The sequence below is a fragment of the Meriones unguiculatus genome, chromosome 17 (genome assembly GCF_030254825.1).
Source record: "Meriones unguiculatus strain TT.TT164.6M chromosome 17, Bangor_MerUng_6.1, whole genome shotgun sequence".
NCBI classification, from domain to species: Eukaryota; Metazoa; Chordata; class Mammalia; order Rodentia; family Muridae; genus Meriones; species Meriones unguiculatus.
This window is the reverse complement of record NC_083364.1, coordinates 19,575,467-19,593,837: the sequence shown is the minus strand read 5'-3', so window position 1 is coordinate 19,593,837 and position 18,371 is coordinate 19,575,467. Positions and strand designations below refer to the sequence as shown.

At 57.4% G+C, this 18,371-nt stretch overlaps 1 protein-coding gene across 4 annotated transcripts in view; it reads left to right on the top strand.

The window, feature by feature from the left end:
* The first annotated feature begins 330 nt into the window (after positions 1–330).
* The window catches only part of Dpp9 (dipeptidyl peptidase 9), a 33,144-nt gene continuing 15,103 nt past the window's right edge, over positions 331–18,371 (top strand). The window contains exons 1-9 of one of the 4 annotated variants that reach the window (XM_021632922.2): positions 331–476; positions 1,732–1,784; positions 7,666–7,922; positions 12,710–12,822; positions 13,680–13,853; positions 13,923–14,091; positions 14,231–14,344; positions 15,221–15,349; positions 16,553–16,614. In XM_021632922.2, coding sequence (XP_021488597.1) covers positions 7,694–7,922; positions 12,710–12,822; positions 13,680–13,853; positions 13,923–14,091; positions 14,231–14,344; positions 15,221–15,349; positions 16,553–16,614 — 990 coding nt within the window. In that variant the 5' untranslated portion in view covers positions 331–476; positions 1,732–1,784; positions 7,666–7,693. Of the gene's footprint in view, positions 477–516; positions 1,529–1,731; positions 1,785–7,665; positions 7,923–12,709; positions 12,823–13,679; positions 13,854–13,922; positions 14,092–14,230; positions 14,345–15,220; positions 15,350–16,552; positions 16,615–18,371 lie in introns of those variants that run through there. The other 3 variants (XM_060371278.1, XR_009587192.1, XM_021632924.2) reach the window with 3 other exon arrangements.

Here is an 18,371-nt window from a genome sequence, read left to right as displayed (position 1 = left end):
TAGGCTTGCTCAAGCTAGGTACCGAACTACAGCCAACTGCTCGGAGGACAGCCATGCTAACCACTGTGCCACCACTACTTCAGGCTTCGGCTCTTGCTCCTCTCTATCTGATAGGTCACCTCAGGGTCAGGTAGATCGACAGGAACCGGCGCAGGGGTGGCCATCCCGCAACCCTCTCCCGGACAGCGCGGGGCCATCAGTTTTGCCCTCTGCCGTGTGACACTCCCGCACGTTGTCCCCCTAGAGCTTCGTAGATGTTGGTTCTGCCCTGACGTTACCCAATCAGAAGCCGCTGCTTCTGCGGCTCAACTTCCGGGTCAAAGGAGGCGCAGCCGGCGGGTCCCCGGTGTCCGCCGCCTTCACTGTCCCCCGCGCCCGCCACTTCCGGGCCCTCGTCCGGGGCATGGAGCATCGCGCGTGAGGCGCCGCCGGCCCCGGGGACGCCCTGCCCAGCTCGTCCTCCGCGCCGCGCCCCGGTGAGCAGCGTCCTGCCCCGGCTCGCCGCCTCCCGCCCCGGCCGGCGCCGTCCGCCCGCCTCGGCGCCGCGCGCCCTGTCCTCGTCGTCCCCGCCGCCCCGGTCGCCGCGCTTCGCCCGTTCCGGGCCGCGCCCAGGAGCTGCTGCCGCACCGCTGCGGAGACGCAGCCGCCAGCTTCATCGCAGAGCGCGGCTCAGCCCGGCGTCCGCGCAGCCTCCGCCAGCCTCCGCCAGCCTCGTCTCTGCCAAACCCTCCCGGCCTCATCCCCCGGATCCTGATCCCCTCAAGCCTCATCCTCTCCCATTTTGATCTCCCAAAGCAGGATCCTCGCAAGCCTGATTCCTTACAAGCCTTATTCCCCAAACCTGATTCCCCTTCCAGCTTGAGCTCCAAAACTTGATTCCCCAACTTGTCCCGTCAGGGCCTGATAGTCTAGGTTGACCTCTTCTCAAACCTGACACCCCACAGCTTGACGGCCCCTGCATGAACCTCTCCAGATGACCCTACCAGCTTGACTCCTCCAAGACTAGCCAACCCTCAGCTGGATTTTCCAGAAGCCTGATCCCTCTGCCCTTATCCTCTGCCTCAGTTTCCACATTGTCCCATGCCGAGCTTGATACCCTCTCAGACTCAAGTCATCTCCTCTGTCTCACCCCTTTCTTTCCCTGATTAGCTTGAGCGCCCAGTCTCAGCTTCTGGCTTCAATCCCTGCATCTTCAGCCCCACCCTCAGGGTCTAGGCCTGAGGCCCGCCCATACCCCTCCCCTTCCATCCCAGCGGCCCTCTTGCTGCCTCCCACCCAGGCTCCCTTGGGAGACCCCTGGGCAATCACCAACCTGCTTTCGAGGAACTGGGACTGGTTCCCAGAAGGTGTGGACCACAGTCGCCAGTTCCCAGCTGGGTCCCCGGGAGACCGGGCACTGAGGGACGCATCTCTTCCAAGTGCAACCCAGGGCATGCTGGCAGCCCCGAGGGGCTGGGAGGCTCAGTTAGAGTCTAACCAGGTAGATAGGGTTAGGCCGCACAGGCGGAGACTCCCGCCCGCATGGAAAGTGAGTGAGAAGCCAAGCACATCACCGGCCCCTCCACCCTTACCATCCTCACCGGCCCCCAGCCCTCACCAACCGCGCCATCCTCGCCAGCCCCTCATCCTCGCCAACCCCTCCATCCTTGCCAGACCCCATCTTCACTGACCCCTCCATTCTGGCCAGCCCTTCTCACCTGCCCACCTTAACGCCACATTTGTTCTGTCAAGGTCCGTGCCCCCCGCCTGCAGCTGCCATGGAAGCTCCTCGGACCCTTTAGAAGGTCAGTTACGCTGGGATCAACAGCAAGGCAGGCTCTGGGGTGGGCTGGGGCTTGCTCTGGAATGCGCAGGTCGATAGGAAGTGGCTTTGGGGTGAGTGACCTCAAGCCGTGGTTTTGCACATCTGACACTTCGCAGCATTCCTCTCTCCAGTTGCCCTCCAAGGGCTCCAGGGGGACGAAGGAAGAGTGGCTAGTAAGCTGGCTTTGGGGAGGCTTGGCCACCTCTCCCCAGTTCGCCTGACACAGTACCCAGCACGTGGGCATCAATCTCTGTGGCACCTTTTCCTCAGAAAGACCGGTTGGGTGTGATTTGAAGTGGCTTATTGACCTGAGAGCTGCCATTATGAAAAGCTGTGTGTGTGTGTACTCCTGTTAAATCCTTACCTAGTCCCGGGCATAAGTATTGTAGTTCCGGTTTATAGCTTTGGGAAATTGAGGCACAGAGAGGTTTGCAGGTTTTTGAGGGTCACACAGCACACATGTGGCTAAGCTGGGGTTTGAACCTTTCTCCCTGACATGGGAAGCCCTGCTTTTCAGCACTGCCCACAGAACACTGCCCACACTTCCATTCTGTGTCCAGGTGGCATGAAACAGCTAGAAGGCCGTCAGATTCTTGTAGCTGAGAAGGCAGCTGGGTGGTGATTGGGGACAGTGAGTCAGAGGGGACAGTGGGTTGTGTCTTTAGATGACATCACCCCTCCAGGACACTGGGATGGGTTCTCTGTGGCATCCTGGGCCCTGCAAAGTCCTGAACAGTGTCCCAGGCCTCCACTCACTCCTAGCCAAGTTCTGGTCAGGACAGCCACACATGTCCCCAGACATCTCCTGGGATCCCCAGTTGACAGTTACCCACCTCGACTCCATGTTGTTGTCCAGCTAAGTTTTTCTAGCATGTCCCAGGCAGCTGTTGTGCAGGGGGAGCAGCTGATGGGAGACAGGCATCGAGGCGTACATTCTGTTTCCACAGTGCCCTGGACTGCAAGTGGGGAGTCCTGTCTTAGGGGAGAGGGAGCGACAGAGCCCATCTGCTCGCTGAGCTCAGCTCCCCGCACCCCTATCCCCATACACATAAGATGTGGAGACAGACAGGAAAAGGTGTGTTTGCTCTTGGTTTGGGGTGGAGGTCTGAAGTGCAGATGTTGGTAGCCTTGGGTGCTGAGTTAACGTAGAAACAGGAGGGTGCTCAGAGGCTTCTAGACCTCAGAAATCCACCCCACCAAAGATGCAGGCTGCTGTTGCCTGGGACCCAGTGAGACTCTCGGCACAGGGTGTCCCCTGATCCCCAGTACCTGTATGCAATCTTTTTTCTTTCTTTTAAGACAGGGCTTTTCTGTGTATAGAGCCCTGGCTGTCCTGGAGCTTGCTTTGTAGATCAGGCTACCCTTGAACTCACAGGGATCTACCTGCCTCTGCCTCCCAAGTGCTGGGTCTGAAGGCATGTGCCACCATGCCCGGACCCAGTACCTGTCTGAAGGCAGAGGTGAACTGCTGGCATCTTGGACCCCCCAGCAGACTCCAATGCCAGTCAGTGGGTCAGGGTTAAAGGTCAGGTTGTCCTGGATCCAGAAGACAAAGGAGAGGGTGAGAGAGGCCCCCTCGGAGTCAGCTCAGAACCCCCCTGCACCCGCTCTCCTTCCGCTGGTACCTGAGCAGGCAGCAGGGATGCCTGGATCAGGGCACTCTGTGTTGTGCATCAGTCTAGGCTGTCAGGGTGCTGCACAGTGTCTCCTTATGCCATTCTTCTTCTATCTCCTCCTCCCTCTTCTCCGTCTCTCCTCCTTCATCTCTTCCATTTCCTCCTCTGTCCCCCTCCTCCTCCATCTCCTCCTCCATCTTCTCTCCCTCCCTCTCCTCCTCAGTGTCCTCCTCCATCTCCTCATTTTACATATTCTCCATCTCTTCCTCTGTCTTCCTTCTCTTTTATCTCTTTCTTGTCTCCTCCCTCCTTCCCCTCTTCTTGCTAACAGTAGCTGTCATCTTAACTCATGACAGTCACAGGTGTCTTCAGACCTGGACACAAGTCTGCTGGGGCAGACTCATCAAGTCTGAGAACCCTGGCTCGTGGAGTAGTTAACTGCAGGCTTCCCAAAATATGCCTTCCTTCTTGGATGACATGGAACAAGCCATCTAGCATTTCTGCATTCATTTTCTGGTCTCTACCATGAGTGTGATTTTAAAAGTGGCCTCAGGTCACAGCACATATCAAGTGTGCGGCAGGGACCTAGGTGAATCCCATACTTTGTGTGGCCGAGCATGGCCTGCAGAGGCTCGAAACTCCTCCACCCAGGGGCCCAACCTAGGCCCCACTTTCTAATCAGGTGGCAGGAGGGAGTCCTCCCAAGATACAGGTCTGGGTCCGGTGATGCTGGCAGCTGTGGTCCCTGGGTCTCATGGTCCACCCTGTGAGGCCTAGTCTTCATCTCCAAAGTGCTGGGTGTCAGCCAGGACAGCTCGAGCAGGACACTGTCTCTGTCTCTAGACTCCCTTCTCTCACCTTGTACCGTGGGACTTCTGCAAGCCACCCCCTTCCAATCTGCCGTCTTTCCACCTGAATCCCCCGGCATCACCAGCCTCCGTTTCTTCAGTGCCTCTGCCTTTCTCCCCTCCCATGGGCTCCCTCTGGGGTCTAAGGCAGTAACTCAGGTGTGTAAAAGTAGGTTGCTTCTTATCCTCGGGGAACAACAGGCTGTGAGAAGTCCAGCAGCCTTGGTCATGGCCCCAAGAGTTTTCAACTTTGTTCCCTGGTGGCTTTTCAGGCTGCTGAGTGGTAGGAAGGAGGCAGGGACCCGTAGGTGGCCAGGTTAAGTGTCTTGGCATAGACTTCATCCCAGCTGTGTAAACTCTTGAGTGGGAACTGCAGGGCAGGTCAGTGTAGGTGGAGGCCTTGCCCTCACCTGTTTAATCCCCAACCCCTCTCTGGGTCCCCATTTTGCATCGGGAAAGCAGAGAGGCGAGTAATACAGTTAGGCAATAGCCTCAGGCCTCAGCCCAGCTGGAGCTCATGTTAGAACACATCCGAAAGCTCCGATGTCTCTGTCTCCTTTCATTTCGCGTCTCCTGGAGCGGATCTTTGCGTCTTGGGCCCTCTGCGGTGACTCAAGGCAAGAGGCCCTCCTCGGCCCTCTTCTGTGCAGGTGTAATGGGGTTCTAACAGTGCCCACAGGGGACCCACAGGTTTCGTGCTGTGAGCAAGGCTTGACCTGGGCTGGCCCAGTCTGGAGGTACTTAAGCCAGTTAGTGGCATTCCCTTGGCTCAGATTTCCGGGCTTGCTGCCGGCTGCCCCTGTCTGTCACTGCCCTTGGCTTCTGACTATCCTGAGGATGAATTGTAGCTCTGGGAATCCTTGGTTTCTATGGGGTGTTTGACTCAGGGGCCCTGCAGACAGATATCTGTAGTTTCTGATCGGAATGCTCAGAGCATCTCATGAGCAACTGACATGACAGTGCCCTGAGGGAGGGGGAAAGGACTGAGCCAGGTGGGGTGAACCTGCTGCTGAAGAGGCGCCTCTTTGCCCTGCCCCAGGTTTCTGCCACACTCGCCTTTCAGGGGCTTCCCATGCTGCTGCTGCTCACAGTAGGACAGAGTGAGTAAGTTGGCAGCGGGAACTCTTGTCTCCTGGCTCTGCCCCTGGCCTCACTTTCCCCATCTGTACAATGGACTTTTATAAATCAGACTGAAGTGATGTTGACAAGCGTAGCTCTCACAATGACATCTTTGTTTCCTTCCTGCACTTTTCCAAGAGGCCTGGGGCCTTTCTCCTATCACTTGACGGTGTGAGGTTTATTTCTGATGTTTTTAAATGTCTTTCTTTAATTTATTATTGTCTGTGAGTGCCTGTGTGGGTTTGCTTGTCCTGAGTAGATCTTGGGGGTCATTTTGTGGAGTCGTTTCTCTCTTTGCATTTTGAAGTGGTTCTGGATGGAAATCAGGTCACACATACCAGTGTGCACTGGGCCGCCTGCGCATTCTTTCCTGGGTTTGGTTTTGAGACTGTCACCCTGTGACTTGGCTGGAACTTGCCATCACCCTGCTTTGGCTTCCAGGACACTGGAGTCACACATGTGTGCCATCACTACCGTGCCAGACTCTGTGGGTCTCTTGTGTGAGGAGGGGTCTGACTGTGCAGCCCAGGCTAACCTGGAACTGGGAGAGATGTTTTCCTCTGCTGGGGTTAAAGGTGTAGCCAGCCCAGCCACTGTGGTCTCCTGCCGATGAGGAATCAGGTGGCAGCTGTGAAGTTCCGACCAACTGTGCCATGAGCTCCCTCACCGCCCCCCCCCCCCGTCCTCACCCTTGTCTGGTGCCACCTTCAGCCCTCACTCCCCAGTACTGTGGAGCCCACAGAGGGATCAGCCTGGAGCTTTCCCCAGCCACTCTGGCACGTCCAGAACTGGGTCACTGGCTGGGTGGGTGTTTAGATTTCTATAAAGCAAATATTTGCCTGGTTGGTCCAGCTCAGCTCAGACCAAGCTGAGCACAGTGGCAGTGAGGGGGAGAGAGCTGCTGGGTGGTGGCCACTCCCAGCTGTGGGCATGCCTGGAGGACACTCTTACAGGGACGATGTCTGTGCGAAGGTCCCTGTGGTTGTCCCCTGTGCACAGTGGTGTGGTTGGCTTTTCATCTGGAGGCCTCAGTGTTTGCTCATTGTCATGATGCCCTCGGGGGCTGGGCTCCACAGCCAAAGAGATCGAGAAATGAACGGGGCAGAAGTGGGGGGTCAGGCAGTCATCAAGTAACCGTGGGGCCAGTGAGGGAGGGAAAGTGACAGTCGGGAGGACAGGGAAAGACCATCTCAGAATGGATGGCACTAGAAGGTTCCTTAGGAGCTATTTAATACTTGCCTGAGATTGGTTTAGAAGTTAGTCAAGCTAAGATGAAAAAGCCCAGCCCAGAAAGGTTAATGTGTGCCCTGGGACAGATGCAGAAGGATTGTGTTTGAGGATCTGAGTGAGGGCTGGTTTCTGTAGGCACAGTTATGCAGAGGTGCTCGAGTCTGGAAGGGGTAGAAGGAGATTCCCAAACACCAGACAACAGTGGATTTTTGTTGTGGGCTTCTTTTTTAACATTTTTTAAAAATTATGTACATGGGTGATTTGACTGCTTGTATGTCTGTGTGAGGGTGTCAGATCCTCTGGAATGGGAGTTACAGATAGTTGTGAGCTGCCATGTGGGTACTGGGAATTGAACCCTGGTCCTCTGGAAGAGCAGGCAGTGTTCTTAACCATCTTAAGCCCTCTCTCCAGCCCTTTTTATGTGCTCCTTACATCTCTGAGTTCCTAATAGCCTAGCATCTATCCCTGAGTGCCTCACTGAGGCATTCTAGGCAGAGGCTCCACCCTGACGACGCCCGCAGCCCCTCACTGGGGATTCTAGGCGGGAGCTCCACCCCTGACCACGCCCCTAGCCCCTCATTGGGGGTTCTAGGCGGGGCTCTACCCCTTATCACGCCCCCCATCCATCACTGGGGGATTCTAGGCGGGGCTCCACCCCTGACCACGCTCCCAGCCCCTCACTGGGAATTCTAGGCGGGGCTCCACCCCTGACCACGCTCCCAGCCCCTCACTGGGAATTCTAGGCGGGGCTCCACCCTGGCCACGCCCCCAAACCCTCCCTGGGGAATTCTAGGTGGTGGCTCCGCCCTGAGGCGCACCCAGCCAAAAGATGGAAGACCAAGAAGGGTTTCACATGAGTGGCACGGATCCACGTGGGATCCAGTTTAAGCAGAGCCTTGACTCGGGAGTGTAGCGAGGAAAAGTTGCAATCTTGAGAGATACTTGGGGTAACAATGTAGCTGACCAGAATGACTGATCTGCAAGCACCCATGGTGACGGCAGCGTGTCAGGAAGACAGGCTAACGCTCTGCGCCGTCTCCCTCCACAGCTTCTCGCTGCCGGCACAGGAGCCGCAGATGATGTCCAGCGGGGCCTCCCCAGCTGAGCAGGTGGCAGCAGGCAACATGGATGACCCGGCGGCGGCGCGCTTCTGTGTGCAGAAGCACTCGTGGGACGGGCTGCGCAGCATCATCCACGGTAGCCGCAAGTCCTCGGGGCTCATTATCAGCAAGGCCCCCCACGACTTCCAGTTCGTGCAGAAGCCTGATGAGTCTGGTCCCCACTCTCACAGACTCTATTACCTGGGTAAGCCGGCCCCGCCCTCTTACCCTATGCCGGCAGGCCCGGGGGCCAAAAGGTTTCAGAAACGGCCAGACTGGGGCAGGCAATTCGTTAGTCCACCTCCAAGGTCAGCCACGCAGGTGACAGTTCAGGGCTTGCCAGGTGGCTTAGAGCTTAGAGACTGCCCCCAGCTGGGCCGCTTCCCAGGCCCCTGGTCCTGGCTGGGCAGGGCTTCCCTGGGAAGCAGGACGGGACTCCCATCCCTGTGGGAGGGCCACGTAGTGTTCCAGCAGGAACTCACTGTGTGGCAGTGTGACAAAGATTGGCACCCTTGATGTGTAGCCTTGCCACGGGTCACCGTCCTGCCACAGGACCTGGATGCGACTGCTTTCTGTGCAGCTGTTGGCAGTGTTCCTAGAGCTTGGTGTGAGCACCCCCTCAGGCTTCCACTGCTTCTGCAGACAGACAGGAAGTGTGTGCTGGGCCACAGAGCTAGCAGAAAGAACCCTCCTGAAATCGGCTAGGCTTGTTTGCTTACGAACAGCGAGAGGCTCCTGCTATTAATTAGAGGTACGGTCTCCTTGCACTGTGGACACCAGGCTGGGTCACTTGTGGGTGGCCAGCATTTGTGGGAGTTAGTGTCACCTACAGTTGAGAAACACTTTTCAGGACGTGACTCTGGTCACCGTCCAAGCCGGTTTTGTTGCTGCTGTTGTTGCCTTGGTCCCTGAGATCTGTGCATGCCGGAGCCCTCAGCATTTGAACGCAGAAATAAATGAACATTGTCACCTGCCCACCCTGGGCTGTACACGGGTGACGGGAACCAAGATGGGTGCTGTCCTCTCCCCACCGTCCCCACGTTTCCCCTTCAGAGCTGTCCCAGGAGGAAGTCACCTGGTTTCTGCAAAGCACCGAAGTGCAAATGCAGAGTGATTGAGAACAGGCTGGCTGGTGTCACCAGGCTGCTGAGCAACTGCGTGACAGCTGTGAGGCACAGCAGCCATGGTGCATGGTCACTTGACCACAGAGGAAAGGAGGGGTGTTCTAAGTCTCTTCACCATGGCCAGGCGGAAAGGACAGGCAGCAGGCAGCAGGCAGCAGGCAGCAGGCAGCAGGCCGTTCCAGCCTCAGGTCCTGGACCCCTCCCTTTCAGTGCTGGCCCATATTGCCTGGCTGGCTTCGGTGAGCCTCAGGCTGCACTCCTCCCAGAGCTCTGGGCAGGACCTCCCTGCCTCTTCTAACTTGTGAAGTGTGCACCATCCATCCACTTGTGGCCCCATCTCTCCTGCCTCTTCCTCCATGAATACATGGCTTCTTCTCCTGTCTGAGATCTCCCTTCGCCTCCGGATTCTGAGGATCTGATAGCTTCAGATTGTCTCCCCAACTTGAGAGTCTTCACATACACACACACACACACACACACACACACACACAGCTGCAGAACCCAGTCTCAACAAATGCAGCGACTTCTGAGTTCAGGCTCCAGGACACAGCTGTCTCTCTCTGGGGACCATGGGAAAGGACAGAACCCCAGCCACAAAGTGGACCTGAGACTAGTGACCTGAGGATGGTTAGGGAGCCAGGATATAAAGCCACCAGCTCAGGATAAGGCGCCTGCAACCCAGAGCCTCACGAGACTATGACTTCGGCTCAGGGCCCGCCTCTGCCAGGGCCGATGCTAGCACCTCAGGTCTCCTGTCTTCTCACCAGCAGGGAAATTGACCCTCTGGCTCCAGATTCCTGGGAGGAGGAATCGAATTGGTTCAGTGTCACACCCATGGACTCTTCACCCTGGCTTCTATGTGCTTGGAGTGGGGTTGTAGCTCTCCCACTTTCTCCATGTTTCCAGGAGGAATCTGTGTCTTGTAAGCTTGGCCGTATGGGCTGGGGTAGGTGTGGCTTTGAGCTTATAGGGTTTCTGGAGAAGGAATCTGATTGGCTTAGTTAGGATGACTACTCAAGTTATCTGTGTCTGGCCTGAGTGGGCGGGGCCTCTTGAGGTCTCTGGGTTTCTGAGAGAGAGAGGGATTGGCCTAGGTCATCGAGCCTGGTCATTCACTTGTGGCCTCTGCTTGCATCTGGGCTTGGATGTACTGTTCTTGGGGTTCAGTGCAGGGTGCTGTGGGTCTTTCCGGGCTGGAGGGCCCCAGATGAATGTGTAGTGATGACAGACCCTAGGCAGAGGAGCTAGAAGTCTGTGGTGATTGCCAGTTCTCTCCAGCAAACCCCATCGTCTCATTAACTGATCCCTGGCAGTTCTGGCGTCAGGTCACCTCCTGGTCCCTTGGAGACTTTGTCCTTGGGCCAGGTGTCAACAAGGCTTAGGTGGCAGAGTCCTGGTTGAGGACACCCTGTTTCCCTGAGAGTGTGGCCCGATCCTGCCACTCCTGAAGACCTCTGTGTCCTCATGGGCCCAGGCCGGTTGTGTGAGGCGTGGGGAGTCAGTCATGGGTCCCTGTGAGGGTGGGCTGAACCTTGAGAGGAATTTCCAGCCCTTGCTGTCAGCCCATTCTGTTGCCAGCAGTACCTTCTGTCAGGGAAGGGAGGCCTCAGGGCCTCAGAAGACCTAGACTCCTGCCTCCTGTCTTGAGCACTCTTGTCCAGGTTGGTACCTGCTAGGCTGGCCCAGGCTAAACTCCAGGTGACTGAAGTGTGGGTGTGAGCCCAGGGAATCTGCCAGGCCAGGGCTGGGCAGGGTGAGCCGTTGAAGTGGGCAGCGTGCGTGAGAGGGCAGAGCCCTGAGCTAGGTAGGGCAGTGGAGGCAACGAGGGGTGTTCGCAGCCAGCCCCACCCTTGCCTTCAGTGCCAAGCACCTCGGGCTTTGCTGCCAGCATTGGAGGCTGATCCAGGAACCGGCTGGCCCACGCCATTGGTGGAATTGCTTGCTGATCAGCTTAGAGGGGAGATGGCTAGACTTCACTTAGACTTGCTTCAGAAGCCTGAGGACGGCAGTGTCCCAGAGCACAGGCCACCCTGAGGAGCGGCTACCCCAGCTACCCAGGGAACTGCGTGCCTTCTTCCTTCATTTCTTCCTTCATTGTTTGTGTGTTGGAGGTACATATATCATGGCACATGCATGGAGGTCAGAGGACAATTTTTTGGGAGTTTGTTACTCTAGTTATGTCATGTGGGTCCCAGGGCTCAAACTCAGGTCATCAGTCTCGGTGGCAGGTACCAGTACCCACTGGGCCCTCTTGCTGGCCCTGTGTCACACTCTTAAAATGGGTGAGCCACACGCCTTTAGCCCCAACACTCAGGAGAGGTAGTCGGGTCTCTGTGAGTTCAAAGCCAGCCTGGTGTACATAGCGAGTTCCAGGCCAGCCTGGGCTACATAGCAGGTTCCAGGATACACCCTGACCCTGTCTCAGAAGCCCACAACCAAACCACACAGTCCGAGCAGCCACAGAATGGAGGTCAGACTCAAAGCACTGTAAGGGGCACCTGTTCCAGGGCTGCAAGTGTCCTGTATGCTCCTGGACAGCTCTGCACTCAGAAGAGTGCCAGCCCTGGTCCCCAGCCTTCCAGGCCAAAGAGGAGACATTGAGGCATGCTGGAGCTGGTTGTTCTTTCCTGACCACTTACCTGGTAATGACAGTGCTTCTGCGTTCCACGGGCTTGCCGAGGGCTGTGACCTCAGCTTCCCCACCTGTGGGGGATGCTCTCGGCACCTGTCATCCCAGCGCTTGGGAAGTCTGGGAGAACAGGATAAACTCAGAGTTATCCTTGGCCACTTAGCAAGTCAGAGACCAGCCTGGGCTACAGGGCACTGTCAAGAAAAGCAAAAGAAAGGGCAGTGACCTGGAGGTGGGGTGCATGTGTTCTGTCAGCCACTGGGCTGAAGGGTGAGGGGCTGGCTGCGCGCTCACAGCCTGGTAGGGATCAGCTACAGAGGGCTTGAGGAGCTTCAGCAGTGTCCTGTTCCCAGCTGACCCACATGTCCCCTCAGCCACCACCCGTGTCCTCCAGTCAGGACCCAAATCCATTTGTCCTCAGAGGTGATGCCCACAGGAGCCTAGGGTGGGGGTCTGCGGAGGGAGGGTTGGAGCCATTCCCAATCCAGGCTAGAGGGATGGAGCATGCAGACACACACACACACACACATGCAGACACTCTCTCTCTCTCTCTCTCTCTCTCTCTCTCTCTCTTCCAGCCTCTTCCTAAGGTTTAGCCTTACTCTCACCTGAGACTAGTTTAGTCTTCAGTGTTTGCCAGGATCTCATACAAAGAAACCTTCCAGAGCGGCCCCTGCCTGTAGCCTGCCCACTGCCCTCTCTGACCTCAGAGGCTGCTGCAGCCACTGGGGCCTGATTCTGAGGGTGAGAAAGCCTACTGGGAAGTGAGACAGTGGGGCCAGGGTGACAGCTCAGTGGGTAAAATGCTGGCCGCACAAATGTGAGGGCCCGCGTTCGAAGCCAAAACTCCTGTGTCAAAGCCAGGTGTGCTGACTGCACTTGTCACCCTGTTGCCTGTGCCAGGGAAGGGGGACAGGAGACCTGGGGCTCACTTGGCCAACTAACAGAGTCAGTGGGAGACCCTGACTCAAAAAGGCAGAGGCCGGGCCCAGTGGTCATCCCAGCCCTTGGCAAAAAGAGACAGGAAGATCCTTATAGGTCCAAGGCAGGGTGAGAAGAGAGAGAGGGAGTGAGTGAGCGAGGGAGGGAGGAAGGAATAGATACCTGATGGCTTCTGCATGCACATGCTGGTGGACATGTGGTGGACACGTGGGCCCTGACTAGAAACGGAGGGGCCAGGGCCTGCTACCCTCTCTGATGGAGTCCCCTAACCTTGAGCTCTCTCTGACCCCTCCCTAGGAATGCCGTATGGCAGCCGTGAGAACTCCCTCCTTTACTCTGAGATCCCCAAGAAGGTACGCAAGGAGGCCCTGCTGCTGCTGTCCTGGAAGCAGATGCTGGACCACTTCCAGGTGAGCCACCCACGCCACGCCTGGCTTCCTGGAACCAGGTTCTGACTGGGGCCCTTATCAGACCCACTTCTCCCACCTGCACCTTCAGGTGAGGGCTGATTCACGGACCTGGCTAATGATTAATATCGCTGCCCAGAGGTGCCCAGTGGAGGGTTCACCCTGGCACGACTACCCCGTGGCTGTAAACGTTGCACAAGGCTGCAGCTCAGTGGCAAGTCTTGCCCAGCATGTGCAAAGGCCCTGGGATCCATCGGGGGAACAGTACCTCCACCACAGTGGCCTGTCCCAGGGCCCCCCCAGTCTTGACCCGTCACTCCCAGTTTGGTTGCCTCCCGCATATGGCAGTGTGGGGAATGGAACCCAGAGGTTCACACTTGCCTCAACCACACCCCAGGTCTGAGCTGCACCCCAGCCCAGTTCTAGGGTCACTGCACGAAGCCCTACGTACCATCCCGTCCAACCAGGCATGGTGGGGCACGGTGCATGCCTGTCAGTCCAGCACCCGAGGCAGAGGCGGGACCATCAGGAGTTCAGGGTTATCCTCTGCTAAGTAGCAGATTCCAGGCTAGCCCGGGGCACAGGAGACCCTGTCCCAAACAAAACAGACTCACTCCATGTCCTTACACTACTGTCCAGATAGCTTGCCCCCCCCACCCCCGGGATCGCAGGGTGCTCAAAGGAACCTAGGCGTGTTCTGTAGAGCTGTGGATTTCAATGGAATGTTCTCAGCACAAGGGGCTGTGAAGGAGTGGGAGGTCCCCATTGGGACATCAGCACTGAGGGCAACAGCCAGGGCAAGGGTCAGATGTCATCATGGGATGGGGATGGAGAAACAGCAAGGTGCTCTGTGTCCCCAGGCCACACCCCATCATGGTGTCTACTCTCGAGAGGAGGAGCTCCTGCGGGAGCGCAAGCGCCTGGGCGTCTTCGGAATCACCTCTTACGACTTCCACAGCGAGAGCGGCCTCTTCCTGTTCCAGGCCAGCAACAGCCTGTTCCACTGCAGGGACGGCGGCAAGAATGGCTTCATGGTGAGGCACGGCCTGTGTCCTGGGGCGGGGGTTGGGGCCAGCACCCTGACCCACCCTGTCTGTCCCCAGGTGTCCCCCATGAAACCCCTGGAGATCAAGACCCAGTGTTCAGGGCCACGCATGGACCCCAAGATCTGCCCGGCAGACCCTGCCTTCTTCTCCTTCATCAACAACAATGACCTGTGGGTGGCAAACATCGAGACTGGGGAGGAGCGGCGGCTCACCTTCTGTCACCAGGGTGAGGCCTGGGCGCGAACAGCCTGCCTCAGCTCATCAGCACGTTCTGGGGGTGGCTGCTGTGGCCACGGGCGCCATTCGGCTCCAAGTCCCTGACTCCCGGAGGCCGGAGGCTGTCTCTCACAGTGTGCCCTCCCCAGGTTCAGCCAGTGTCTTGGACGATCCTAAGTCTGCAGGTGTGGCCACCTTCGTCATCCAGGAGGAGTTTGACCGCTTCACCGGGTGCTGGTGGTGCCCCACGGCGTCTTGGGAAGGTAGGGAGCCAGCTTCTCAGCACCGCCCTCCAGCCCAGGGCCTAACGCCTCCGCTGAATTAGTTCTTGTGGTCCCGGGACTAATACCCAGGGACCCATTAAACACCTCCTCTTGTCAGCGGCTGGGCTCGGGACGGGAAGAAGACAAAGGCCTTGTTTCACCTGGGCCTGCCATTCAAATAAATCACTACATTGCTGGAGACAAGAGACCACAGGGTGAGCCGTAGAGAGCAGAGCCACGCCCCCAGCCCCTCACTGGGGATTCTAGGCGGGGCTTCACCCCTGACCACGCCCCAGCCCCTCCCTGGGAGATTATAGGCGGGGCTTCACCCTGACCACGCCCCCACTCCATCACCTGGGTCCTCCAGGCAAGGCTTCAGCATTGATTACGACCTCAGCAACTCCACCCCAAACCCGGTCCCTCACTGGGGGCATTCTAGGTCTGTGCTGGGCCATGCCCCCAGCCCCTTATCGTGGAGGTTTGTGCTTCCAAGACATGGATGTTATTTTCGTGAGTTCAAGCTGTCATGACAAAGTCTCCCTGACCAAGTAGCATAGACAGTAGAGATGCGAGGCTGAACTCTGCGGTTCTGGGGTGTGATGTGACAGGTCTGGCTTCTTCGAAGGCTTCGGGGCACACCCGTGTCCTCCAGTGTCCCATGTTGTGTCCTGGTCGTATGAGTCCTCCTGTCGCAGGCACCGCACAAAGGCAGGGCTGTAGGCTAGAGCTTGAGCACATGGTTTCAGGGGCTAGCCTGACTCCTGCAGCCCAGTGGTGGCTTCTGAGCCGCCCCATGCTGGCTCCTGCCCCCTCCTGTGTGGCTCGGAGCCCAGTGTGTTGTAGGGGTGCCTGAGTCTTGCCCCTGTGCCCCACCAGGCTCCGAAGGCCTCAAGACGCTGCGCATCCTGTACGAAGAAGTGGACGAGTCTGAGGTAGAGGTCATTCATGTGCCCTCCCCTGCGCTGGAGGAGAGGAAGACAGACTCCTACCGCTACCCCAGGACAGGTGGGTACCAGCAGCAGGGCTGCTTGCTGTGCCCCAGCTGGCGCAGTCCTGCCCTCTGGGGTCCCCTGTCTTCATTGGGCCTCATGGTCGCAGAACTCAGAGGCCCCAGATTCTCCAGGTAGTCCAGAAAGTGACCGTACCAGTGCCTTCCAGCCGCCATGTGGTGCATTATCGCACACCTCCACACAGGACCGCCACAGATGAGCCGGAGCCTAACGGGAGATGCTGCCGTGTGACGGCGCCACCTGTCATCCCAGCAGTTTAGGGGGCCGAGGCATGCAGCTCGAGAGTTCTGGGCCGCATAGTGGAAAACAAGTGGCTCTCCTGGCTGAGCCCGTTTCTGTGGTGTCTTGAGGTGTTGGAGGCCTTGAGCCCACAGCCGCTCCCAGGCTGGTTCAGCTCAGGCCTGTTGCCTCTGTGGGAGTCACTAGCTTTGGACTGAGGTTCAGTGGAGACAGAGCCTCGGGCTCCATCCCTGGCACCAAACGATGGGTGTGCTGGGGCAAGCCTGTCATTACAGCAGGAGACAGGAGGAACAGGAGTTCAGGGTAGAGGTTCCAGGCCAGCCCGGGCTTCGTGTGACCCTATCAGTAAAAGCCAAATAAATAAAATGGAGTGCCACTGCAGACACAGTGACCCTTCCCGGGTGCTGCGTGGAACCCAGGCTTCTCATGGACATCTCCGGGATGACCCACATTTACCCTGTGCTTAACAGCTGAAACTGAGGTTCAGACAGGTGTCCCGTGTTGCCCTGTGCTGGGCCTGAACCATCTTCCAGAGAACTCCCAGGATCTGTCCCCAGCTCCCTAAGAAAACCATCTCGGCCAATTCCCACCTCTTAGAAGTGTGGTGACTGTCCCAGCCTATGGCCACTGCTTCCCAAGGGCTGGGCCTGGCTGCGTGTGGTGATGTGTCTTGTTCCTGTCTCCACCCCCTTGGCTGCACAAGGCGAGGACAGGGCCACGCCCTTCTGTGTTGTACTGTTCCCATTCCAGCTCCTGTCATACCTGACCTGTGCTCCCCGGTCACAAAGCAACACATTCTCTGTCTGTTAGGAATGTGGTCCAGGCCCTGGGGAGATCATTTCCGCCCTGGAGACTTAGTGTCATGTCGGGAAGGAGGCCTGCCACCCCGACCCAGGGTGATCACCTGGCCAGGGCGGCCTCTGGCAGCCTGGCACTCACCTGGCCTTCCCCACCGCAGGCAGCAAGAATCCTAAGATCGCCCTGAAGCTGGCTGAGCTCCAGACGGACAGGCAGGGCAAGGTAAGAACCAGCTGCTGGGGACGCTCCCAGAAGGAATGGGAGGAGCTGTGCGTAGCTGGCCTGCTCTGTGACGTGTGCCGCCAACTGGGATCACCTGTCTCCCGAGGTGGTCACAAGCCTAGAACACCAGGCAGATTGCCAGGGTGCCAGTCCTCAGGCCGTCTCATACTGAGCAGGGCAGAGCTCTGGATCCTTCTCTGTCCCCTCCTCCTTGGCCTTGCTCACCTCAAGGCGCCGAGTAGGGCCTTGCAACCCAGAGTGTGAGTGGAGCAGCCAGGGCGACTGGGTTGCTGATGCGAGGTCTCCAGTTAGTGCATCCAGCTTCCCCCGCAGGCCCGTTTGTCACTCGGATGCACCTTCCCCAAGTCCAAATCCCTCGGGTCACCAAGGGTGTGTGGCACTGAAAGTCACTGGGGCAGCTCCTGGATCCGAGGCTGTGCGGGGCTTGTTTTGGGGACACCAGGCAGGCAGGGCTCGTGCAGCTGCAGGAGCTGGGGCCCCGGGTTTAGTCCTTACATTTATTTAGTGTGTGTGTGAAGGTCAGAGGACAGCTTGTGGGGGTCAGCTGTCTCCGAGTACCATGTGGGTTCTAGCAGTAGAACTCAGGTCATCAGGCTTGGTAACAAAGCCCCTTCCCGCTGAGCCATCCTCCTGGCCCCTAGCAAGTTTTTTTCAAAAACTTTGATAACATACAGGAAAAGTTTAAGATTGCCCCGAGTCTTTGTGGTTTGCACTTTTCTCTTTTTGTATATTAGGCCCTCAATCACCAAGACCCCGTATATTCTTCAGAACATCCAGCATTTCCAGTGACGTGGAGGTCACCACCCACAGGCTGGGTTTTTTTTTTTTTTTTTTTTTTTTTCAAGTTTTTCTTTTCCTTCCTTTTTTTTTTCTTTTCTTTTCTTTTCTTAATGTATATGAGTGCAGTGCCCATAAAGACCAGAAGAGGGCATGGGATCCCCTGGACTGGACTTAGGGGCAAACCTGAGCTGCCCTGTAGGTGCTGGGAACTGAACTCCGGCAAGTGCGGTCAGGGCTCAGCCGCTGCCCCATCCTCACAGAGCCAGCCTCTGCGGCAAGCAGGCTCCTAGGCGGGGCGTGGGCTGCAGTGGCTGGACAGCTTGGGCTGGTGGCCCTGCCTCCCTTTCTCCCCATCACCTACTTGCTCAGCATGCCCACGACCCCTCGCTTCTCCAGGGATGAGCCAGGGCACAAGCAGCTGGTTCTAGAACATCTGGATGTGGCAGGGAGCACAATGCACTGCCTTCTGTCTGTCCCTGTTCCCTCCACCCCTGTCCACCCCTGTAGAAGGAGCTGTCACCACAACAGAGAGCCACAGGTTGGTGGCTTTGGCAGCAGAGGTGACAGAGGTCCCAGGATGGGTGGTGGTAGGGCAGGCTCCCTCTGAGGATTGGGCAGGGTCTGTCCCAAATAGCTCGCTGTGCTAGTGTGTGTCCGTGTGTGCATGCGAGCGTGTGCCTCCCTGCCTGCATCTCTCCCTTGTGTGATATCACATGTTAGATTGGGATAGCCCACTCAGTATGACTTCCACCTTACTTATACCTAAGGGGCAAGTGGGCTGCCTTCCTTCCAGCTTTCCTACCTTCCTTCTTTCAAGATTTATTTATTTATTTATTTATTTATTTATTTATTTATTTTTTTGAGACAAGGTCTCTTGGTAGTCCTGGCTGGTCTAGAACTCACTGGGTAGACCAGGCTGACCTCACGCTGGAAGAGGTGGTCCTGCCTCTGCCTCC